General features: G+C 44.6%; 4 protein-coding genes across 6 annotated transcripts; 2 read left to right on the top strand and 2 right to left on the bottom strand.

Annotated features, from left to right (window-relative positions):
* The first annotated feature begins 12 nt into the window (after window positions 1–12).
* LOC116774277 (vacuolar protein sorting-associated protein 26C) lies at window positions 13–3,802 on the top strand. The gene is made up of 7 exons (XM_032666949.2): window positions 13–305; window positions 388–531; window positions 662–904; window positions 1,238–1,396; window positions 1,557–1,653; window positions 1,846–1,971; window positions 2,470–3,802. Exons 1-7 carry the CDS (start codon window positions 249–251, stop codon window positions 2,553–2,555), a joined length of 912 nt encoding a protein of 303 aa, XP_032522840.1. The 5' UTR covers window positions 13–248; the 3' UTR covers window positions 2,556–3,802.
* On the bottom strand, window positions 3,317–7,195 carry LOC116774275 (protein cereblon-like). 3 transcript variants are annotated; one of them, XM_032666947.2, is made up of 8 exons: window positions 7,001–7,194; window positions 6,804–6,895; window positions 5,823–6,022; window positions 5,533–5,703; window positions 5,349–5,447; window positions 5,156–5,280; window positions 4,946–5,085; window positions 3,317–4,864 (listed from the first exon to the last, which is right to left on the bottom strand). In XM_032666947.2, the coding sequence occupies exons 1-8, from the start codon at window positions 7,011–7,013 to the stop codon at window positions 4,451–4,453; spliced, it is 1,254 nt and encodes a 417-aa protein (XP_032522838.2). In that variant the 5' UTR covers window positions 7,014–7,194; the 3' UTR covers window positions 3,317–4,450. The 3 variants fall into 3 exon arrangements, with proteins under 3 accessions (XP_032522838.2, XP_032522837.2, XP_061380861.1); XM_032666946.2 differs by having other exon boundaries at window positions 4,946–5,280; window positions 7,001–7,195; XM_061524877.1 differs by lacking the exons at window positions 6,804–6,895; window positions 7,001–7,194 and having other exon boundaries at window positions 4,946–5,280; window positions 5,349–5,703; window positions 5,823–5,958.
* Window positions 7,196–7,382: 187 nt separating this feature from the next.
* LOC116774274 (transmembrane protein 131) lies at window positions 7,383–20,259 on the top strand. The gene is given in 20 exon segments (XM_061524878.1): window positions 7,383–7,625; window positions 8,171–8,214; window positions 8,546–8,746; window positions 11,953–12,066; window positions 12,150–12,457; window positions 12,544–12,673; window positions 12,763–12,898; window positions 13,123–13,215; window positions 13,296–13,449; window positions 13,519–13,639; window positions 13,749–13,925; window positions 13,994–14,362; window positions 14,434–14,540; window positions 14,606–14,727; window positions 15,435–15,780; window positions 15,857–16,099; window positions 16,174–16,535; window positions 16,735–17,289; window positions 17,292–17,927; window positions 18,870–20,259. Coding segments are annotated over 20 exon segments (4,515 nt in total). The 5' UTR covers window positions 7,383–7,531; the 3' UTR covers window positions 19,073–20,259.
* Window positions 20,260–20,468: 209 nt separating this feature from the next.
* LOC116774278 (thioredoxin-like protein 4A) lies at window positions 20,469–21,477 on the bottom strand. The gene is made up of 3 exons (XM_032666950.2): window positions 21,249–21,477; window positions 21,021–21,157; window positions 20,469–20,945 (listed from the first exon to the last, which is right to left on the bottom strand). The coding sequence occupies exons 1-3, from the start codon at window positions 21,324–21,326 to the stop codon at window positions 20,732–20,734; spliced, it is 429 nt and encodes a 142-aa protein (XP_032522841.1). The 5' UTR covers window positions 21,327–21,477; the 3' UTR covers window positions 20,469–20,731.
* Window positions 21,478–24,018: the final 2,541 nt, after the last annotated feature.

The following is a 24,018-nucleotide window of genomic DNA, read 5'->3' as shown; positions in this document are numbered from 1 at the left end:
ATATCCGATTTTCACGTATTATTGTTTCTATCAAGTAATTTATGAAATTAATATCATATCATATAAATTAATAACGTTACGTTAAAATAAATAACGTTACGTTAATTTCATTAAAATTTGACTTTAATTTTGATGATAACATAAGTCTGATATGAAAGGTAACTAAATCGTTTTTGTAAATAATAAATAAGAAACGCTAAAATAGAGATGCGTGTTTCAAGTTTATTATAAATAAAGAAGTTTATATAATGTCAGCAAATTTGACGATCAATCTCAAAAGGGCGAGTAAGGTTTACTATGAAGGAGTAAGTGAATAATTACAATAAAAATTAGTATAAACAGTGATTACCTCAAAGATATTAATTACTTGTATGATTTGTATGAAAGGAAACCGTGGCTGGCGTGGTTGTGGTTGACACCAATGCAGACCTGCGTCATGAAGGGCTCTCCTTAACAATGGAGGGTTGTGTGAATCTTCAGTTAAACACCAAAAGTGCTGGCATTTTTGATGCGTTTTCCAACACTATAAAGGTATCATTTCACAAAAGATGCAAATATTAACCATGGGCAGTTTTTAGAATGATCAGTTTAGCAATCCAACTTTTATTGTATATAAGCATAAATAGTAAATGATTACTCAAACTTGTTTTGTTGATTCTAGCCAATCACATTAATAAATACAACAATAGAGTTAGCAGCAGCTGGTAAGATCCCTGTGGGTGTCACAGAGATACCATTTGAGATGCCTCTGGTCTCCAGACAGAACTCTATAGCCCCCGCACTACTGGAGACCTACCACGGGGTGTTTGTCAATGTTATATACACTCTCAAGTGTGGCATGAGAAGATCCTTCCTCAACAAGCAGCTCAACACTAGTTGTCAGTTTTTTGTACAACACAGACCTGTGAGTGAACTTTTATATGTAACTGTGACTGAAGTGTCAAGAAGTTAAATATTTAATGATTTCAATATTAAATTTGGTCGTTTGGAATCAGATTCTATTCTGCAATATGGAATAAAAATCCCTAGAATAAAATTAGAATAGTCACCAGGTTAAATCATTTACAATGAAAATATAAGTTAAGGCAACAGATTTTACATTCCTTTTAAAAGTCATATTGTTAAAGCATTTTAAAATTTATTTTGAAATGCACTATGGCAGTTAAAACAGGGGATAAGATGAATACTCTGTTTTAATAATGTAGGCCTTCTAATATATAAATGATTGTATGTTCAGCAAGAACGTCCAGTGTCGAAGCCTGTGCGGTGTGAGATTACGCCGGCGACGGTGAGGGGCGGAGCGCCCGCCGGGGGCTCCCGACACATGCCGCACTTCCAATTGTACGCCGAGATCGACTCCACTGTCTGTGCGCTCGACAGACCCATCACCGGCAAGGTGCGCCTCACACTCACTGTTGTGTCAGAAACGCCCTCAAGTTTTATGAGACACTCAATTGACTGAACACATTGTACCTCTGACTGCCGAGTGTAGATCTTTTATAAGAATCGTTATATTTTCGTTAGTGATGTTGAATGTGCGTGTGTGTGGTGTGCAGGTCCGGGTGGACGAGTGCTCGGTGGCCATCAAGTCGGTAGAGCTGCAGCTGGTGAGGGTGGAGACGTGCGGACACGCCGAGGGAGTCTCCAGAGACGGTACTGTGATGTCCCCGGCTACAACCAGGGGTCCCACTTCTCATGTCTTTATTGTATAATAAAACGTTTTTGTTGCCTTTGAGGGAGTCGGTGCAAATTTTTACGTGTGAATGCTTTTTGGGGTTTGTTTTCGTGCATGTTCATGCAGTTCATGGGTGTATCCTGTATCTTGTGTCTGTTCCATGTGGCCAGCGACGGAGGTCCAGAACATCCAGGTGGTGTGCGGAGATCCGCGGCGGGCTTGTGACGTGCCGCTGTACGCCGTCCTGCCGCGACTCTTCTCCTGTCCCACCACCGCAACACACGCCTTCAAGATAGGTCGGTACGCAGGGACTCGTCCGGAGTGAAGCGAGGAGGAGGGGGGGACTTGGCCCTGTAGAGGATTATCTCGATTTAGTCTAGAGAAGCCGGGATAGTACCGAAGTTGTATTGGCGATGGAAAGTGTTCACAATACGTAGTCAAACATATCAAAATCATATTTTTTTGTTTTACTTCTGCGCAGACATCGAATATTTCAGTTTTAAGTCTTGAAGCAGGTGGTTAAACAAAGTTATACTTATCTTTTATAAAACGAACAAGGTTGGCACCTTTGTGAATAAGTTACCAAACTCTCAATAAATATGAGGTATTCGATCTCTTTAGAATTATTCAGATAAACTATAAAAAGACTACATACAATAACTAAAGAGACCAACGTGTAAGGATAGCTACTCGTATTTTTAATTTAAATTGACCAGAAGCTTTATAAATTATCGATTTATTTAAAAATAGTTTTGACACCGAAAATGGTGGAATACATTAAATTTTCATTCCAGAGTTCGAGCTGAACATAGCCGTCATCTTCGAGGACGACTTCCTGGTCACCGAGAACTTCCCCATACTCTTAGTGAGGAGCAAATGATACACGGCGCTGCGCTCGTATCGTCTCTAACGAAACTACTCATACAACAACACCCGGCTCTCGACTTCTACCTTCCGAGTCGGCTCCAAAGACTCTCGTCACGACACGAGCTTGTGTATATCGTGCGACTTGAACCTAATAAAACATTATTATTCCATATCACACATGAACCGGGCCGAACTTAACTGATAATATATTTTGTACAATACCTTAATAGTAAAGCACGCGCCGTCTGCTGTAAACATTAAACTGATAATGTGCAGGAAGGAAACAAAACCGCACGGGAACAGAGCGAGCGACATCTTATTTTTACTACCATGCTCCAATACTGATGTTGTCGAGACACGACTGATAGAATTTTAAAAATATTGTCTCACACGTGAATGTGAACCGCACCAGAGTATTTAATCGATTTCAAAATCAAAACTGCTACCTGGGAAGTCAATGTGTCGTCACACACTTATTTTTCTAACTAACCAGATCTTCACATAGAGGAGGCAGATCCCGTCCCGCCTTCCCCTTGTGCCCGCTTCCACATAAATGTACGTTGAGTACTACTCTTCCAGCCACACTTGCCGCGCGAGGAGAGGAGTCACACGTGCTGCGTTTCTATATGTTCTGTCCGGGTCCAGATGTCATACGATACATTACATTATATTTAACGAAATGAAAGTAATCAGGAGACATCTCATAGCAGACTGCGACTGTCTTAGGTCAAGCTATATCATCTAATTACTGGGAATTAAAATAATATTAATATATTTTGGAGAAGAAAATATATTTACTATACTATATAAACAGTTAACCCAAGATATGAGCGCAGACATCACAATTATTTTATTTCAAGCTGCCAATAGAATAATAATAAAATATGTCATTTCATAACATTCATATTGTTTCGGCATGCAGCCGACGTGCCGTGGCGCCATCTAGGAACGATGGTGGTAGATTCATGTGAAACAAGTTTTATATAATCCTAATGTGAATTTTCTTAACAATAATATCTGTGTGTGTTGGTGCGGGCGCGTCCGTGGGTCAATATCCGACTTCGACAAACAAATAATGACTTTTTGTTTCACAAAGCGATTGGAAATAAAGAGAACGCAACTAATACAGAGGAGACAAGAAAAAGATTTATGTTCTAGTAGCACCGCACCGGAGTCTGAACTCCAACAATTTGTGAAATATGAACAATAATTCAAACTACGTATTTAGAAATTATTTCATTTTACATCTACCGATTTCTCCTCTGGTAAAGAAAAAATCTATATCAGTAACAGTCGTCGGCGGCGTCTCCTCCCTCCTACCCTACATTTTGTGACGACGTCTTATTTTTTTCAGGATATACATTTTTTGGTAGCGACTCATCCTCCACACTTAGATTACTGTTTAAAAACAACTCGCTACATAGTGTTTTAAATACAAAGTCGACTTACAAATAAAATATATAGAAAGTTAAACTTAAAATAAAATATATAGATATAGGTAGTGCACAGGTAGTGTGCGTCACATTCAAACATAGATTTTTCGCGACTAACTATAAAATGTTTCGTCAGAATTCACTCAACAAGAAGATCGCCAGCAGATGAATATTTACAAATCATAATATTAAAACCTCTAGGTGTAGGGATATTTTGATTCCTTTTATTACAGTTAATGTAGACCTCTAAGTATATCTTTCGTCCGTACCCCAATTTGTACCGACCGTATAAAACTGTTCTTCACCTCCGTATCGTATTCAGCTCGCGCTCGCCGTGGACCCGCCACATCCCGCCGTCATCACATTGTATGGTCTGAGCCGCGGTACTTTCACAATTTCACAATAAAGCGTAAAAAACGAGGTCATCCGGGACGCCGTTCCTCGAGAGATCGTCTAGCAACCTGCCGATGATCGTTCACGAGTCTCGGAGCGACTCGTCCTCCGGCTCGGCGGCGGGCGGGGAGGCCGAGGGTGTGGGGGACGAGGCGGGCGAGGAGTCTCCGTCGCACCGCGGCCGCACGAAGTTGCGACACAGGCCGTAGAAGTGCTGCGGCCGGAGGGTCCGGCGCCGCGCGTCGAACCTCCAGCCCACGTGCGAGGTGCACGAGGAGCACAGCGCCACCGTCCACGAGTAGCCCGGGAACCACGAGAACTCGGAGGAAGGCGCGCCGCCGGGGGCCGTGTTGGAGGCGCGGGACACCGTCACTATGTCGTGCATGTAGCCGCCCGGGTTGCTGTAGTTGGCATGCACGCCCTCGCTCGACATGGCGAAGATGTCCTCCCGCCGAGCCACCACCGTCGCGCACGATGCGCAGCACAACACGCTCTTCTGTGGACAACCGGCATTGCGAGTGAGTGGGTAGGGGGTTTTGGGCAGAACGAGGGGGAAAAGGGGGCTGCGATCACTCACCCTGGTGATGAGTCGCACCTCCATGTGCAGGCGGAGTAGAGCGTCGTCCACCACGAACAGGGCCAGGCGGTCGCGCGCCGACAGCGCCAAGTTGGACGCCGTCCAGAACGATAGAGACACCGCCTCCTCCGGCAGGTTCTCTGAAACGAAACAGAGCGTAACGCTTGTATGGAGCGGCAGAGAGGAGCTGCCGTCGAGAGCTGTACTGACCTAGCGACATGGTCCTGAAGTAGTCCTCGATGATCCGTCTCATGCGGCGGTAGTCGAAAATGTCGTACACGAACAGCGGCCACGGCGTCACGGCTGCATCCATACAGCGTAGGCGACAGTCCGACCTGCGACAGGGCCATCCAGAGAAAAGGTCAAGTCGTTGATGAGGGAGGGGGAGGGGGAGGACACTCACGTTGACCGCCTTAGGGTGTCGAGGCTGGCGAGTCGCGCGTGTCTCAGGGGCTCCCCGAGTCGGACTTCGGGTAGCACGCGCACGTCAACGGCACGCATCCTGAAACACGAACATTGTTTAAGTTTAGGTTGTTGAGAAGCGTTGTATACGATGCGCTTACCGACACCCCGCGAGAGGCTCCTACCTGGAGTACATGTGTATGGGCACCGAATGCTTGGGCATGTGGAGGCAGCGGAAGCGATGAGTGGCGCGTGCCTTAAAAGAGAGCGTGCGCGGGGGCTCGTCGTCGGCACCCACTCCCGCCTCGAACACCTCGCACAAGACGCCGTACCCGGACACCAGGCTGCCAGTTTCACTGATGGTAACACAGATCATTAGTTTATGTGACAAGTATCATTTATGGAAAATTAATTTTGATCGGAACTTGTAGACGAGAAGGGGACGTGAATAATTGTTTAACTTATTGATACTTACTCAGGACAGAGCAGGCCAAATAGCTTGTTATGCTTGATGGCACGCGTGATGATGGCGGCGTCGTGGGGATGGGTGAGGAGCATGGGCACCGTTTCGCCAGGGAATACTGTGCCATGGTGTGCTGCCACCGGAACTCGGCCCACCCAACCCGCCTCCAACACTGAGCGACCGCTCACTGCTACCAGGCTGTTTCCCATGTACTGTCAGTGTTTAAAACTTAAGGCTGTTATTGTTGAATACTGTACTGACACTCTTGGTTTTCTTGCAACCATAGAGCTATAAAATTTTATCTTAAACCCAATGTAACATAAATGTATAAAGAAATTAGATTTTTTTAAGTTGTTTGTTTAAAGATAAACAGCTCAGGTTTACACATGATTATGAATAGATGGCGCTTCTGAGATTATAATTGGCAGTGTCGTTGCAGTAGATAAAACAGGAGGTTTTAATATGGAATAGTGTTTAAATAAAAGTAAATAATTAGTATATTGTAAATAAGTGAAAGAGGAATTCACTAGTTAATTAATTAACTTTAAATATTGTTGTTTCTTTGATATTTCCGGTAGGATGATGCATTGGTATTTCTCTTGTATTTGTCGTTAAAAGTGTAAACTTATTTTAAATAAAAACTTTGATATTTCACAGCAACACAACCCACTTATTAATCCAGCGATTCCTAGATTTTCTGACTAATTGTCTTATAAATGTATTTTAAAATTAATTCAAACATTAAAAATGACACACAAGCTGTACTTACACAAATAAACAAATTAACAGATTAATTCATAGTAGAGATCCCTTTGTAATAAACAAAAGATATTTAGTGACCAACTAGGTGTGTTGACTGATATAATTGTCTATTAGTAAAAAATGCCTAGAACTCATTATTTCTTTATTGTGGCATCAAATTAATAACATTTATGGAATCATAACATGTATATGGGTACTAAAAATGAAATCTTAAAAAAATGAATCACTGACCGAATGTGAGGCTGCAAGTGAAATATCAAATTGCTCCTCTTCAGATTCGCCATTACCTTCACCATTTCTCTCTTCTTCCCCGTCGGAAGCCACTATTAACATTGATAATATTATGATTACAAATTAATAAGGTATAATTAGAGTAGAAGACTAAAAATAAACAATTAAATACGGCTATTTCAGTCTAAGTTTAGTACCATTGTCCTGCATTATTCGTCTCAATAATTCTCTTAAAAGTGAAATTTTGAATGATTAATTATAAACTTGGTAGAGGAAAAATAATGTTAACAGTTTGGTTAAGCAACAAAAATAGTTGTAAACGAATATTTTTAATCGTAAAAGTATTTCTGATCACAATTGACAGTTGAATTTGATAACTCATATTTGACAGATATTCAAGATGATTTTAGTTGAGAAATCAGCGTCTAAAAATTATAATATATTACTCATTTCGATCTAAAATATTCAAGTTATTTTACTATGTTATTATTAATATATATTTTTATATATTATAGTCACTTAGACAAGACATAACGTATACTACTTGTGATTTGATATTTCGATATTAGTGTATCTGTGAATTGTAGACTGTGCGTATTATAGAACTAGGTTTCGACTTACGTCTCGTGAACGCACATCTTGTGAATGGAAAGTGAGACTGATTAATTGTAAAGATAAATTCGAGAATAAGAAATGTGTTTAAATACTGTGATTAATAAAATACAATAATGTGTCGAAAATATTTGTGGTGTTATGTATTTATACTGACTCTACTAGATATTTCACTCAACGTTAAGCTGACGGCCCAGGGGGAGAGCCATGGTAAAATCGATTTCCTTAAATGTGTATATAATATATGTATTTTTATCACTTGTAGATTTTCATAACAATAACGGTTGTACGATAGTAGAACATATATTATTGGCATATTTCGCGGCAAACGCATCATTGGCCGTTTTCCCTATTTAAGGCGGACGTTTATACATTTTGTCGTCTTTGGGATGGTCTTTTATTTCGATGTAGGATTGGATCGGTCAGCGGTGCTATCATCGGTATCATCTGTATATGTACCGGGTGCAGGACGCCGGAGGTGCGTGCAGACGATGCGCGTCCGCCTCCACACTCCACAGACGCACCGCGCAATTTTAACGATTGAATCACTTATTGCACTCCTGTTATGTCATAGGACTTACAATTATATTATCTGATATAAACAAAACAGTCTTAAAGAATGTTTTTTAAAATCAATTATTTCTGTAAAATGTGGGTATACAGATACTGGAAATATGTTTTATCATGATATTCTTTATAGAACTCTAGTCTTAATGTATCAGGAAGAAATCATTCAGCATCATATTTAATTACAGGTGTCTCAATTCACAACTCTCTGGTAGAAGGAATCACCTTTCAGGTAAATATGCTAATTAAGAGAACTATGTGTACATATAGTGATTTAGTTAATTTTGGTTTTACATAAAATTGAGATTAGAGATCCTTGTGTTTATAATAAAAATAAAGAATTTTGTTTTAAAATTTACAATTTCTTCCACTGGCATAAATTGTTATTTGTTCTGATTATTGTTACATTCCAAATCTAGCTGGTTCTGAAGAGATTAAGGTTTGTCTGTGAAGTGCATAATCTGTAATAGTTCTGTAGGAGAAATAGACAGAAAAATAAGACATGGATCTGCAATCATGACCTATTAATTCTGTTTCCTGTTATGTTCACTTATGTTTGTTAGGAATGGGGCAAAGAATCTGTGGGAGTGGAGTCGGTGGAGGGTGTGTCTGTGACTCCGGGCTCCCTGTCGTTCGGGCGGGCTCCGCTGGCGGCCCCGCACGTGAAGGTCGTCACGGTCACCAACACCGCCAACTCCACCTTGCATCTGGCTTCCGTGGCTGGAACCACGCCGGACTTCCACGCCTCCTTCTTCGAGTCTAAGGTATTGAAGGTTCCGGAAACGGGTTCCGCCCTGCCAGCGTCCCATTTAGAACTATTCAAGGATTTTGATGAGTACTATTAATTTAAATTATTAAACTACATACACATGTAATATTTTCGTATATGTCATATATTTGGTGCAAATGTAATTTCTGACAAACACCTCCTCGGACCGACAGACTGATGCAGACAAGTCATGTACGAGTCCGCTTAAAAAATTATATTACGAACCGAATAAACCGTTTATTGTTTAAATTATTTTTGACATGCGTGTCGTCGTCACTGATGATGAGTACTTGCTCTATGTAATGTCAGTCACCGACTCAACAGTTATTTGTTATAAATATCCGCATCTATTTTGGAAGTCGTGCTGTGCTTGAACTTATCTCAGTCTAAACTCTAACGTCATAGTTTGTCTCTGCGGGAGGTGTGGAGCGAGATCCATGCGCCCCTATTTTATTACTCAAGGCATAAAAAGTAAGACTGAAAATTAGATATGATTCAATGTATAGAGTAGCCAAGTGATCAACTGACTCGATATGTCAATGATCGTAGTTTTTTATTAAAATCCTCCAATTGCTTCATGTATAGTATAATAAAGTCACGGCGTTATCTGTCTTTCCTTTGTCTTTTCGCTACCGAAGTGGTTTTAATTCGTGGAGATGGAAAGAGGGAGGAAGCTATCGGTGTTATGGTTACATGACGTTTTAAATATCAAACAATACACAAGTGTGACCGACCGATGTTGAGGCTCCTTCTACCACTCCCCAGCTGTACCACGAGTCTGCGGCGTCACACTACACACGGAGCGTTTCCAGTGTTTCATTCATAAATCTTACCACGTTGTAGTATTAACGTAGGTTATTGTCGGAGACGCATGGTTGGGTACAGTTGTGTGTTTGTTAAACTATGTAGATCTGTATAGTATCAATGTTATAGTTTCGTGAAATGTAGACCGATCCTCATTATAATGTTTATCTAATTATCATTTCAAAGCATCTATATAACTAAGTACTGATAATTTGTCATTTTCGTGACATTTCAGTTATGAAAGTAGATGGAGAGAAAATATTTTATTATTCATCATCTGTAAATAATAAACTATGACATAGAGTAACTTTAAGCCAAATGAACTCAACAGACGACTCGTCATAATATGTCATACAAACATTTATATAATATTGATATTTGTGAGTACTCGTTACGTCATCGTCTTCGAGATGACAAACAATGTTCTGGAAGATTAACAAATTTGTGAATTGTTGAGTGAATGTTTACTGTGAGTGTGAGTGTGAGTGTGAGCAGCTCGCCGGTGTTGAATCGATAAATATGTATTATGGTAATAAGAGAGGCGGCGGAGGGAGGAGCTCCTCCCGCACTCGCGGAGACAGAACTGAGATATCGGTAGCGAGTTATCTGACCTCGAGACTTGGATGTTTGCTGTCATTATTATTAGAACATCGAAATGTTAAACTTGTCTCATTGGTGTCATTTAGGAAAACTAAAGAATTATAAATGAATTTAGCTTCTGAATAGAATGCAATTGCGTTTTTTAATTCCATGAAACTGTCTTACACAAACGAGTACAGAACGATATTCGAATCCCAAGTGTCACCGTGCCATACTGCCGACTGCTAGTATGACTGTAATAGTTTTGACTATCATCATGTTATCACACGGGACGCGGTCGCCGACCTCCCACCGACCGCTTCTGGCATTATATCATCGATCGGCTGACGGAACTCTCGAAGTGTTAGACAACACTTGACTCACAATGTTATAATGGAATGTGTTGTAATGATAACGGGTTCATGTCATAATACCGGGCTCCGCGAGACCCCGAGCTTTATGGGGTCCGCGGTTCGTTCAAGGCCGTCTCGTCGTCAGCCCCCTTGCCACATATCATGCTCATTCCATGAAGGTGACCGCTGTATTGGGTCACCTTTCTTGCCGGCTTGTCTCGGACCGGTCGGATCAGAAGTGGGTCACTCGGGCTGGGGGTCGAGGATGCTGATACTCGCACCGCACTGAGTAACATTTGATGGTTCCTATACTTATCGACTGTTAACAAAATTATATCGAAGATATGACGTCTCACTGTCTTCAGTTGTTTGTTTTACTTATTAAGATAAATTATTAATGTATGAGATTCAGACGATGACCTTGATTTTTTTAGTCTTTAGAGACAGGGGAAAACAACACGACCGTTTGATGTTGTGTACTACAGATACGATAGATTTAATATTTGACGAACTATAAATTAAATACATACATATCTGGTACCAGTCGTGCTCGTGAAACAAAATAGATGATGTTGTTAATGAATGTCCTTGTATAATATTAACATAATTTCTTTAAAGTATACTTCAAATAATAAAAATCGTTCATAAAGATAATAGTTGAAGTCCGCTTGTCAGGCCATGCTGGGTCCCACGTTTTGTTATTGCATAGCGAGGGTTTTTCTCATTTAATTTAATTCATAAATTGCTATCTAATCGGTTTGGGAAGGTTCGTTATTACGTAAAAAGGAATATATCAGAAGAAAATAAATTGTCGAATATTCCTCATAAAAGTCGGTACAGATGCTTCACTTGCAACCTCCGAGAATAAGAATGTGTCCTATCATAAGGAGATAATCTGAAATATAATACTATATCTGAAATTTTGTCATACAAATGATACGGCATAAACAAATTATTTTTATTTAATTGTAATATACATATGCATGTCAGCTAGGTTTGTTATTTTATTTTCAATACAAATAAAACAGGAATACATAATACTCTACTTGTCGTCCGAAAGAATAAAACATAACTAACAATTCATTTGTGTTTAATACTGTAATAATTTTGCGTTGCCTATAAAAAAGAGTTCCAAGAAGAGAAGTGAAGAGAAGAGAAACGGAAGCTGGAAGAGAAGGAAAGAGCGACGCGGGCGCGGGAAAAGTTCGTATTTTGACTTGGTGTGGAGGGAGTCAAGCTCGAACTTTTCCTGCGTCGCTGCGTGCTCGCGAACGCCGGTACCTCGCACCTTGGAGACGAGCAGCGGTCGTGGCTGGGACACGCGGAGATGACCTGTTGTAATTTGCTCTCGTTGTGTTCAATTGTATTCAATGGAATTGTATGACGGCTTCAATCCTTAGGTCGTCCGTAGTGTCGCTAACATCAGTCTCATAGATGTATCTCACTGGTATGTGTGTACATGCAGACGCTGCCGCCGCAAGCCAACACGACCTTCAGCGTGGTGTACCTCGGCCGGCGCGAGGGTCCCGTCTCTGCACACCTCTATATACACACGTCGCTCGGTGTTCATAAACTCCCCGTATGTACCGCGCCCTTAGAACCGAACGTTATCATTGACGAGAAGCGACTGAAACGCTGAGGTCGCCTCCCTCCCGTCGACAGGTGTCGGCCGTGGGCGTGGCGAGCGAGTACGACGTGTGGCCGCTGGTCGGACTGCGCGTACCGATGAACGCCAGCGTGGAAGCCGAGCTCAGGTTCCACAACCCTACGGACGCGACGGTGCAAGTGAGCGAGGTGTACTCGACCGGCTCCTGGCTGGGTCTCCGCCTGCCGGGCGGCGGGGAGCGCGCGCCGCGAGACCTGTGGACCGTGCCGCCTCGAGCCACCCGCGCACTGGTGACTCTCCGCCTGGCGCACGCCGCACACCGCGCCCTGGCCGACCACAACCGACCGCTCACGGCGTACATCCGGTACCGTCCTCGTCCATCGAACGCTCTCCTGGACTGGCCCGGGCTCCGTCTTCGTATTGTCTGACAATCAGTCTGTCTGTCTTCAGGGTGCGCGCGGACATCCCCGGGGGTGGGCTGGTGGTGGCGGTGGAGGCGCGTGGTGCGCCGGCCGGGGAGCACGCGCGGCCGCTCCACGTGCGTCTGCGGCCGAGAGGATCCGGAGATGCCGACTACACGGTGAGAGCCTGCGACTCGTGACACACTGATGGTACTCGGTATCCATCCGCGGCGCACGACTCACCGTCCTTAACCCGGGTCGCTCGCAGGTGGAGCTGGAGGCGGCTAATAGTGACGGGGCTGGAGTGTCGCTGGAGGGAGCCGTCAGCGCGCGCTGCTCACGGACTGCACCGCCGCCCTGCGTCCCGCCCCCGCGAGCCCTCCACGACACCACTAAAGCCAATGGTGAGGCCCCTTGATCATATCTTCGTACAAATGTGGAGAATTTATTAATTTAAATTTTAAAATGTTTGGAAGCCCCACACCCGATCTGACGGTGAAAATATGTAATATGTTAAAGGCCGCAGGTTCGAAAGCTGCTCGTGATGATGAATATCATTGTAAATTTTTTAATTTCATTGTAAGCGGTCTCCTTTTACTCTATAATATGAATAGTGATCCTCCCTCAGGCGGCACGGCGCCGGGCGCCGTCCTCACCATGCTGCGGACGCATCTCGAAGCCCACCAGGAGTTCGTTCGCGTGGCGCGACTCAAGCTGGACTGTAACTAACATAGTAAATCGATAGCTCGAATTTATTTATTAGCCGTTCGATGTGTTTATGACGCGCCGTCCTCCCACCAGACGCCGAGCTCTGGTCGCAGGTGTCTCAGGCCGGCGATGCGGACTCGCCGGAGGAGGCTTGGTGCTCCGGCTGCGTCCGTCTGGGCCGAGCGCTCGTGCCCTTCAGCGTGCAGCTGCTGCCCGGCAGCCTGAGCTTCCAGCCCGAGCATATAGAGTGAGAACGACGATATAATATTCCTTTGTATCACGGCATTGCTCGTTATGCTTGTATGTGTGTGTGCAGCGTCATCACCGCCGAAGAGGACATGATGCGCGAGCGAGAGGTGCGCGCCCACAACACCTTCAGACGCGAGCTGCGCGTGCTGGCCGTCACCGTCACCGAGGACGTCAAGCGATTCTTCCATGTGAGTGATCGGTTGAGCCCGATCGATACATTAAAATAGACGCTTCATGTCTGTTTGAAGCTGTGAAACACGATCACGGTGAGGTAAAACGTCTCGACTTGAACCGAAGGTGGTGGACCACACTCCGCTCCGCCTGTCTGCGGGCGCCTCCGGGAGCCTCCTGCGACTGGCGGCCCGGGACCCCGCCCCGTCCTCGGCCACCGGCCTCGCCGCCGACCTCACCATCCACACGGATCTCGCCGACTACACGCTGCCGCTTTTCATGTATAGCGGAAGACTGCTGCTCGTACGTCCTCTTCCTCGCCCGTCTATTCGACTCTGGTTACGGGATGACAAGATGTTCGTTTTTGGCAGGAGTGGGAGTGGGCGAACGTGACGTCCTCGCACGTGGAGCTCGGCACGGTGGGCGCTTCGTGGACGCGGCGGGTGGGCGTGCGCGTGCGGAATCCGGCGCCCGCCTCGTCGCTGTGCGTGAGTCGGCTGTCGGCCGTTTTATCCGGGGCCGCCGCCTCGCTGGCGCTGGCCGAGCCGCGGCGGCGCTGCGTGCCGGCGGGGGGCTGGACGCGCGCCTGGCTCACCGTGGTAGCGCCGGCCGCAGAGGGCGTGCTGCGCGGGGAGGCCACGCTCGACACCCCACACGCCACCACGCGGGCGACCCTGTCGCTGCGCGTGCGCGCCGGCTCGCTGCGCGTGTCTCCCCCGGCCGTGCCCCCGGCGGCGCCCGTGAGTCCCGCCTTCTGTTCTTTGTTCGTCGCTGGTGTCCGTGTATGATAGTACCGTCCTCGTGTCCGCAGTACGCGAGTTCCTGGTCAACTATAGAGGTGGAGAGCAGCATGTCGGTGGTCATGAGGGTGACGTCGGTGGACCAGCCCGCGCCGCCGGACCCCGCCCTTTCGTTCACGTGAGTGTCGTCTCCGGTCCCCTCGCGTCTTCTCCTTTCGTCCCTGACGGATATTCGTTCCTCAGATGGTCGGGACCGGGCCTGGGCGAGGTGTCCCCGGGTCGTCAGTCCGTGGCCCGCCTGCGTGTCTCTCCAGAGGAACACTGCCGCCCCGACTGCTACACAGGCCTGTCGCTCGACACCCCAGGTAATGAACGGTCTGATGGTTCAATAATATTATTTTTGAGATCTGAGACTTTCGCGAGTTTTATTCATTTAAAAAAAAAAGTAATATTTTCCGGATATACTACGCGTGCTTTATTTTTGGTTAAAAGTACATACTCCCGACGTTTCGGTTACCCTTCAGCAACCGTCACATCTTGTCTGCCCGAGATCAACCAATCCGAAAAGTATTAGTTTTTTTAAAATATTATTTTTGTTCTAGTCAGTAGTTACTATGACAGATTTTAAACTTTGCCCACAAAACCATATGACTGGTTTGACTGCACGGTCTGTTGGGGTCTCATTAAACTATATATTAAAATGTTGTTATAGTCGACGTGACATCTTTTTATAAATTTACTATTAAAGTCTATTCCACTCCAGCCTGGTGTCCACAGGCAAACTGTCCAGTCATAGGGTAGCTGTTTATCGATTACTTTACTTTTCATTAGTAAATTATGTTTGTATAGTATTCGCACATTTCTCGTGCAAAGTGTATCAGACGCCGTGACCGAGACGTAAAATACGTAACCGCTTTAATGACTTCAGTAACGATAAAGATATTCAATGTGTTGACAATCCCTTTCATACATAACGATCCGTTTCTTCCTCGGCCATCCGAGGAGGAATGTCCCAGAAGTCTCAATCGACTCGGTTCTGTTTAATACGAGCGTGTCTCTTACGCACCGGCAGAGGGCGCGGCGTGGGCGGCCCTCGGGGCGCGATACGACGAGAGCGCTCAGCGTGAAGACATGGCATTGCTTCAACGACGATTGGCTCTGTTCCGGGAACAGGCCGCCGGCGGGAACTTTACGCTGCACGTCCACACGGACGAGGTGCTGCAGCTGGCGGCCGACGGAGTGTGGACCGCGCACTGGCCGCGACTGGCCGAGCGCGGGGCTGGCGGCGCACTCAGAGCCGGCGTGGGTCGCGCCGCCACGCTGGTGTTGACCGTGCGCTCGCCCGCCACCGTCCCTATGCTGCTGCACGCCCTGCTGCCGCCGCACACCGCGCCGCCGCATCCTCCTCTGCCGCCCCTGTAAGGTGTTCTCTTCCCTTCTCCGGTCGCTCGCGAGTCTCCGCCGATCTCACTGCGTCCGTCCTAATGTCCCCAGGGTCGGCGGGGAGGGCGACCACTGCACGAGTGACGAGTGCACGTGGTCCTCCAAGGCGTGGCGTCTGTCCGGGTGGAGGGTGACGCGCGGGGCCGTGAGGCTATGGAACGAGTCGGACTCCGAGCTGCAGGCGGCGCCGCACGCCCTGCCGCCGCTGCTGCTGGCGCCGCGGACCGAGCTCGAGCTGAGCCTCTGGTTCACGCCGGAGGACGCCGGCGCCTTCACCGCCTACCTCTACCTCAGGTGACGATCGCCGAGAGCCTACCCTTCCGTGGGTCGCAGAGTTTCATGATCGGCGTCGTGTCCTTCTCCTACAGGAATAACCTGACCGTGCTGGAGGGCGTCCGGCTATTCGGCGAGGGCGAGTACCCGAGCTTCGAGCTGGCGGGGCGGCGGCCGGGCGCGGCGGCTCCTTTCTCTTTCGAGGTGAAGGAATGTTCGTGGGGCGGCGGCGGGGCGGTGGTGCGGCGGGTGGTCGCACGGAACGCGGGCCGCGTCACGGCCGCCCTCGGGGGCTGGAGAGTCGCCCGAACGGGCTGTGTGGCCCGCGGCTTCCGAGTTTCGCCCTGCGCCCCCTTGGCTTTGGCGCCCAACGCTTCGGCTCCTGTACATTTAGCCTTCTCGCCGGACTACTCGCTGGCCCGGGTGTCGGCGGCGCTCCAACTGGACACCGACCTCGGTGAGTGATAGACGGTGATTGCCATTGACTTACGTAACGTGGAGAGACACAGAAAATGTCATAGATTTTTCTTAGCATTTAATCTTTTAAAACGTGACATCGCGCTCCCCCCCACTTTTCCTCTATTGTCGAACACTAATCACACGTATATAACCACATATCTGCAATAAGATTTTCTAAAGCCGACGACCATTCGCAGGTCCTGTGGAGTTCACGTTGCTGGCCACCGTCCCGGCGAAGGTGCTCGCTAAATGTGCCGCGAAGACCCCTCGTCCGCCCTGGGATGGCATGATGAGAGGTGTCTGTTTGTTGGTCTCCATCGCGGCCTTCGCTCTCGTCCTGGGCGCCGGGGCGCTGGACGCCGAGCGCCTGTTGCGCAGAGCACGCGCTTCTCGCGCACCCGCTCCGCCGCCGCGTTCCGCTCCCCTGGACCTGCGACGCCTGGCCGCCGAGCCAGCGCCCGCCCCCGCCGTCCCTCGCGCTCCTCCCCGCCGGCGCCGCTCCACTCGCCGCCCGCTGCCTTCGCTAGACCCTCGCGCTGAGCGCCGCGCCTTCGAGCGCTGGCGAGCCGGCGTCTTGCGCGGAGACGACGACTCCTCGCGTTCTAGCGAAGACGTCGACCTCGACGAAGTCTCCCCCGCGTCTCCGTCCGAGCGCTCCTCCGCCGACCGCCCGGCCGAACCCGGACCGGAACCTTCCTCGAAGCGGGCGGAGGGTGAGCCGCCCAAGGAGGAGAGTCGCCCGCAGCAGACGAAGAACCCAACTCGACGGGGTCAGACGCCTCGACGCCGGTCGAGGACCGGGACGATGAGCCCTACGGCGGAGACGTGGAGCCCGACCCGAGGGATGACTCGCCCACGGACGGGCCAGAGGAGACGCCCGTCGCGACGCCCATTGTCCGACCCATACCGCGCTCGCCCCCGGTAGAGACCGCGACACGGGACGCTCGTCCGCGGCGGGAGGCCTCGGAGAGCTCGCGGCGGATAGAACGATCGAGAACTGCGGACGGCGGCGACCGGCGGCCCGCGCCCGCTCGCCACACGCGTAAAGAGCGCGCCTCCAAGCGCCGCGGGGAGCGTCGACAGCCGAGTCCGCCGCCGCAGTCACCGTCGGGCGGGCCCGGAGCCCCGGGGGCGCCGGCGGAGGCGGGCGAGGCGCGCGGCCTTCGGTGGGGCGCCTCGTGGAGCTCGGTGGTGGCTTCCCGCGGGGCCCCCCTAGCACCTATCGGGTCCGACGTTCGGCGCCGGGAACCCGAGCGCCCGGCCGACAACTCCCTCTTCTACTTCAACGGCACGTCGGAGACTCCGCCCCGGCCGGAGCCCGAGTTCTCCTGGCGGCCGCCGGTGTCCGCCGACCGCCCCGCTTTCGTCCCCGCCGCTAGAGACTTCATCGGTGAGTTTCCCACACAGCGTGTGTCGCAGTCGGTCATAACATCATTATAGTCAATAGTTTCAGTCTGTCGGTATTGTAACTAAGGATACATATTTGTTTTTGTATTCCTTGTGAAACTGATGAAAAAGTGTAGGAATTAAAAGAAACCGGATATATATTTCAAATGGCTGTATCATAACCTATCGAACTGTTCTGAAACAATTTTCATATCGCAAATACAAATGCATTTTGAAACTGAAACTAAAACTTGTTTCTTATTTACGGTACTTGTATGAAAACAAGAAAAAATCAAACCCCCGTGCCGGCATCTTTAGGAATATCACAAAAGATGTAAATGTTTTTATCCTTCTTATTTCTGATGTACGGACCGGAGAATGTTGACAAATTTCACCGCCTCACGGTGTGACCAGTCGTTAGTTCCGCTGCAGTTCGTCGCTCAGCTTCGAAACTTTGAATAAACGTTAGTCGAATCCACTTTGTTCATCGATATCTCGGAAACAAATGATCCCTCGATCAATATTGTTACATCGTGTAACGTTACACATATTAAGCGTCCCGTTTATAAGTCATTGTACCTACCCCCCTAAAAGCTCGACAGAATTCAAATTGACTTATCAATATATTTTTTTATTTTTTTCGATTGAGTCTATAATTAATTAAAAGATTCCAATTTGTATTTGAAGCTTCGCTAATGCAAATACTTCATCTGTAAAAAACTAATAATATTATATATTTAATGTTATCGCAGACACCGGTACAAATCATAAAAACAGTAATGTAACAAAAACCACAAGATCTATTTCGTTCACAGTCCGTACACCAGACAAAGAGAAGGAGAAAAATGTTTTTTTTTTTCAATTGTCTTGATTTCTATGTAAGATTTCACTATAGGAAAGTTTTAGCTTTAAATAACGTTTTGCTTTTCTCTTTTATCATCCTCAGAAGAAGCTCCATCTTTGGTGTGGGGCGGTGCCTGGGGCGCCTGGGGCTCGGGTGGCCTACGCCCCCCGCCCGGCTTCTCCCCCCCGGAGCCCCCCCCGCAGCGCTCGTACGATCCCTTCCGTTCCCTGGCGTCCATCTGGGCGCCGGCTCCTCACGACTGGCGCGCCGCTGACCCTCGGCGGGAGGACGCCGACCGGCCGTAGCCCGACGAGTGAACCCGCGCGGCGGCGCTAGTCACGCTCCCCGCCGTCCGCGCCGCCTCTTCCGTACAGAGCTTTTCGTTTGCGAGTGGATTGTGCAGATTAAGTTTAAGTTTTCTTGTGACGAGCCTCCTGAAGATGGCCTGATCGTTCCGTTGTATGAGATCTGAAGTTGTAAAAGGATAACGACGCCAGTGATTCGTTTCATTTGCTCCGCCTCGGCCTCCCTCGTTCCAGTTTTTAAGTTTTTTTAAGGACCCCGAAAATAAAACATTTTTTCTTTCAACTTAAATTCTGATTTGTAAGGGATCGTTTTTTGAAGACGGCTAATATATTTAATCTTCATGGGACAATAACGTGTGTCGCTTGATCCGAGAACTAAATTTAATACAACATTATTGCTTACTTCAGTAACCCAGTATTAGGGATATTGTAAAAAGTTTATCGAATTGTTTTTAATATATCGCCAATCCAGAAAGTGCTGCATACATTTCTGCTACTGCTACTGCTACTGCTACAACATCCCTTCCTGCTCGACACCCAAATACTAATAATTTATTTCAACTAACATTACTCATAAAATCATTATGACTTTGTGAAGTTAAAGTAATGGTAACGATAATAATGGAATTTAAGGAAACATAAAAATTAAGATGAACTATAAAGATTGAACAGCGTAAATAACAGAACGAATAAAAAAAGTAAAAAAATCAATCCCAAGGACGATGGTTCTTATATTGATAATCTGACAGTCAATTACCATCACCTTTTATTGCTCTAGTAGTCTGTCTTATATCAATGTTTTTTCACAGCAGTGTTGAATGTAGGGGCAGTGGAGCCTGGAGCTCGCCAGCTCAAATGTGATGAACCGAGCGTCTTTCCCAGACACAAGTTTTATTATTTAACAGTATACAAAATGTCCATGGGACGGTAGCTCAGTGAGACTATTAACACTGAAATATGTACCTACTCTGTAGATTCTATTATAAAATACGTAATTATGGTATTTTTAGAAAGTCTCACTGGCTTTACATCTCATAAATGATACCACTAACACCAGTTAACACAGATCTGATGGGTTTGATGATTCTCCTCAAATTTTTAATTCAGTGTTTGATTCTAAACGCGTCAAATGATGTATTTTTCTTAGAGTCATTGAGTTAGTACGAAATAAAGAATCAACTAGTAAAGACGCGTTGTTAATACCTCCCAATATCTATAAGCAAATGTGAACTTTAATTGCAAGGACTAAGAAAATCTTCAATTCTGTAACTGGAATCAACATGATAACTTTATTCATGATTATTTATAAGGTCAACTGTGTTTTCTTTTTCCTGTCTTGCTTTAGAAGTCACAGTATTTCAAAACATCTGTTATTTGTTTAAAGAAAAAACTTGGATAGAGTAATTCATTTGTAATTTATTTTAATTAGTAAATTATTTTTTATGATACAACTAAACATAAATCAGTTCCATCAGAATTGTTCCATTTGGTGTTGGCGACAACAGCAATTTGATATTTTCCTTTTTCATGTATCAGTAGATTGCTTTGTTAAACAATGTCTGTTGAGCAAGGTAGCAGACACCTTCCATCTCTACTCGGTGAAGAGTATCTAGAGATCATTTCCATTTACAGAACAAGTCTATAAGAGTAACAAACAATTCAGTATCTGTATTTAGTGGAATAGTCTTTTGGAGACACTACAAGACCACGGCCTTTGCGAGCACCACGATACACCGTCTCGATGATGTCGATCATCTCCTGTTTGTCTTCTAGAGGCCAATTGATCTTATTGTTATTACCCGTGCCCAAATCTATCATAATGTGTTTGTTACGAAAGAAAAACATAACTGTGCAGGGATCGTATAACTCGTACCTGTAAAATAACAAAATATTTCTTTATGCATGTCTTATAAGGTGGATATCTAAGATTACAAAGGAATGGCCTTACATTTTATTAAAATCTGGAACCTCGGTGATGTCCACCAGATAGATGACGGCAAAATTTTTTACTTTTTCCGCGATACTATACAACACTTCGTCCATTTTCATACAGGTAGGATCCCAGTCATGGCCAAATCTTATCACCTTTCGATAAAAAAATATAAGTGTGTTAAAGCTATAGAATAAATACAATTGTTCTAGAAAGAGAATATTCTCGAAGTGGGTTATAACTTACAACAACGCGATCTTCTTCAGACAAAATAGCTTGGTCTACTTGCCAGCCGTTGTGTAAATGTCCTAGCATATAACTCATTGTCAAAGCGGTTTTTTCCTTTCTGTCTTTAAAATTTGTGTTAAATTCCAATACCCAATTGAGTAATTCGTGTAAATAATACAAATTTTTATACTAATCCGATTTTTAATATTCCCGTAGTGACACTTGAATTCATATTTATAAATGTCAAGATCATTGCATGTCAACCGAATAGATAAAATATATATTGCTCATATAAAATTGAAGTAATTACAATTTATATGACACTAGAGAATTTTATAATTTTGTATTATAAATTTTATTTGAAATGAATAAACTTCATGTTTAAAAGAAAAAAATTTTTTCTAAAAAATATTTGTTTATTTGTAAAAATATTAATTTCTAATAATAAACTTAAAAATCAATGTAGACAAATAGGATTATTAAATTCTAACAAACCAAACGGAAGCAATAATATCTTAGTATAAGATAAATAAAAACCAGTATGCTTTAGACCACACTACTGAAGTAAAACTTCTTCGCTCCATCTATAGGTATGTAATATGTATATGCATATGTTTATATATGTATAATGCAGACATGTATATACATATACACATATTAATTTTGTACAAATAATTGAATTCATTATGGGTTATCATGATAATTTTTTTTTTTTAAATATATACCTCTTTTTATTTATTACTTTCATTTCATTCATCATCGGATACATCTGTAATTACTGTGGTTGATTGTAAGAACGAAACAATAGACATATCGTATGAGAAATAAGATACATATGTTACCGAATGAAGATTAGAAAGTTAAATTCGGTTCAAATTAAATTAGGGATGGTAAAATCGATTCAGGGCACACGTATAAAATGTTTAGCAATACAACTTAAACAAAGTTATTTTAACCTCTTTACTACAACGAGCAAACCTGTGGGCAAACAAATTACATTTGGCGGCAAGTGCCCTTCGTTCACGTTCAATATCTGCATGGTCTCTAAGATATTTAAATACTTTAACCTGACTTAACTGTTTCTCAATAAGTTTTAATGATCGATTCTATAATTTGCATTTAATTGTACCTTTTACCTTATTAAACTAGTTTTATTTCTTAAGAAAAAAAACTATACAATTTTTATGAAAAAAGAATCTTATTCAGAATTGATTCTTGAAATTGATTTATCGATTTTGAGAATCGACATTTCTAAAAAAAAGAATTGAAATCGAGCATCTATTCTTCAGCTTCTGTTTCCATCCCTAGATTAAATGTGTCATTCCCCATCATCATCATTAGCCTATAGGAGCCCACTGCAGAGCAAAGGCCTCTTCTCACATGGAGAAGGTTAGAGCATTAATCACCACGCTTGCTCAAGACGGGTTGGCGATTTCAATCTTATAATTTGAAATTATAAGACCAGGTGTCCTCACGATGTTTTCCTTCACCGTCGGTCAGTGGTGTCTAAATACTCTTAGAAAGTACATATGATTCGGAAAAGATCATAGTGGTACTTGCCAGGTTTCGAACCTGGTGCCAGGTTTCGAACCCTGGCCCTCTCACGTATGAGAGGCGGGTCTTTTAACTCCAGGCCACCACGACTTATTAAATTAAATGTGTCTTTCTTAAATAAATATATTTCATGCAATGGCTATGAAAGAAAGCGAGAAAGAAAATGTGCACGCGCATTCTCTCTCCCTTGCCCCTACAGTAATATACGAATCGTAACACTCTCTCTATCGATCTTCACTAACTTATATCTCCCTCTCACTTTCATTTGCCTCGCCCGATCACACTTTTCGTAACGCTATCACCAGCTTACCCACAAGTCAAGCGTGCGTTAAGAAGTTTTACTTCAAAAAGATATACTTTTATCTAGATTCAAAAGAAAGTAAATTAAGAATAAAGAGAAAACGTTATTTAAGGTAGATGCTACCTAGCCAGTGATTTGTTTTCTAGTGCTTATGAAATTTTCTTAATTATAGAATTAATATTGAACCGAATTTGGGACAAATTTAGAAAAAAAAGAAATTCAATACCAAACCACTGACAACTCCATTCTTGTGGGTCTCATCTAAACATTTAATTTCAGGAAGTATTTCAAGTTACTACGTATTTATTCAAGTAGTTATACAGATCTTTTGAAATGATCTTGAAGCTTCAAAGTTTCGTTGTGGCGTCAAATTTGAAAGTATTTTACTAGGTAAGACTGCATAATTCCGTTTTAGATTGCTGGAAGACATCCATGCTTAATGTTGACTTCATGTTAATCATATTTCACTTTTTTAAAACTTAGTGTTAAGCTTTTTCCTGAATAATAAGTAATTTCTCTTTTAAGTTCCTAGAGTCGAATTTCCAAACCATCTTCCTAACATTTAATTAGCCAAAAATTAGTTTATTTACATCACTTTCTATATACAATGAAAAATATTATCAAGAATCTAAATTCCATGAACACTCGCCGTAAATCTTGGTTAAGTGGATCCTGCAAAAGGTCAGTACCTATATTAGTTTTGGTAGTTCCAGTATTTATCCTTAAATGTGCTTAAATGTGTTCAAGTGCAATTCACTGACAAACATGAAAACCTAGAAATAAATATAAATGAATCTCTCCATCCCGAGCCCCCGCATCACACGTGAACATTGAGCGGCTAGACCGACGTCACTGTTTTTTTTATTGTTGTTTTTTATCATACTTATTTATGAACAAAAAAAAATTAAAATTTGGTAGGAAAATATAAAAATT

The sequence above is a fragment of the Danaus plexippus genome, chromosome 26 (assembly GCF_018135715.1).
Source record: "Danaus plexippus chromosome 26, MEX_DaPlex, whole genome shotgun sequence".
NCBI classification, from domain to species: domain Eukaryota; kingdom Metazoa; phylum Arthropoda; class Insecta; order Lepidoptera; family Nymphalidae; genus Danaus; species Danaus plexippus.
Note: the sequence above shows the minus strand (reverse complement) of the source record. Positions and strands in the feature narration are given on the sequence as shown.

Coding starts and splice junctions, on each gene's coding strand:
- LOC116774277 (XM_032666949.2), top strand. CDS start 249: ATGTCAGCAAATTTGACGATCAATCTCAAAAGGGCGAGTAAGGTTTAC. Junction 1,397..1,556: donor ACAGACCCATCACCGGCAAG/GTGCGCCTCACA, acceptor TGTGGTGTGCAG/GTCCGGGTGGACGAGTGCTC. Junction 1,654..1,845: donor CGAGGGAGTCTCCAGAGACG/GTACTGTGATGT, acceptor CCATGTGGCCAG/CGACGGAGGTCCAGAACATC.
- LOC116774275 (XM_032666946.2), bottom strand. Junction 6,023..6,803: donor CACTTGCAGCCTCACATTCG/GTCAGTGATTCA, acceptor AAACACTGACAG/TACATGGGAAACAGCCTGGT. Junction 5,704..5,822: donor TTTGGCCTGCTCTGTCCTGA/GTAAGTATCAAT, acceptor TGTTACCATCAG/TGAAACTGGCAGCCTGGTGT.
- LOC116774278 (XM_032666950.2), bottom strand. CDS start 21,326: ATGAGTTATATGCTAGGACATTTACACAACGGCTGGCAAGTAGACCAA. Junction 21,158..21,248: donor CTGAAGAAGATCGCGTTGTT/GTAAGTTATAAC, acceptor TTTTATCGAAAG/GTGATAAGATTTGGCCATGA. Junction 20,946..21,020: donor GTTCCAGATTTTAATAAAAT/GTAAGGCCATTC, acceptor GTTATTTTACAG/GTACGAGTTATACGATCCCT.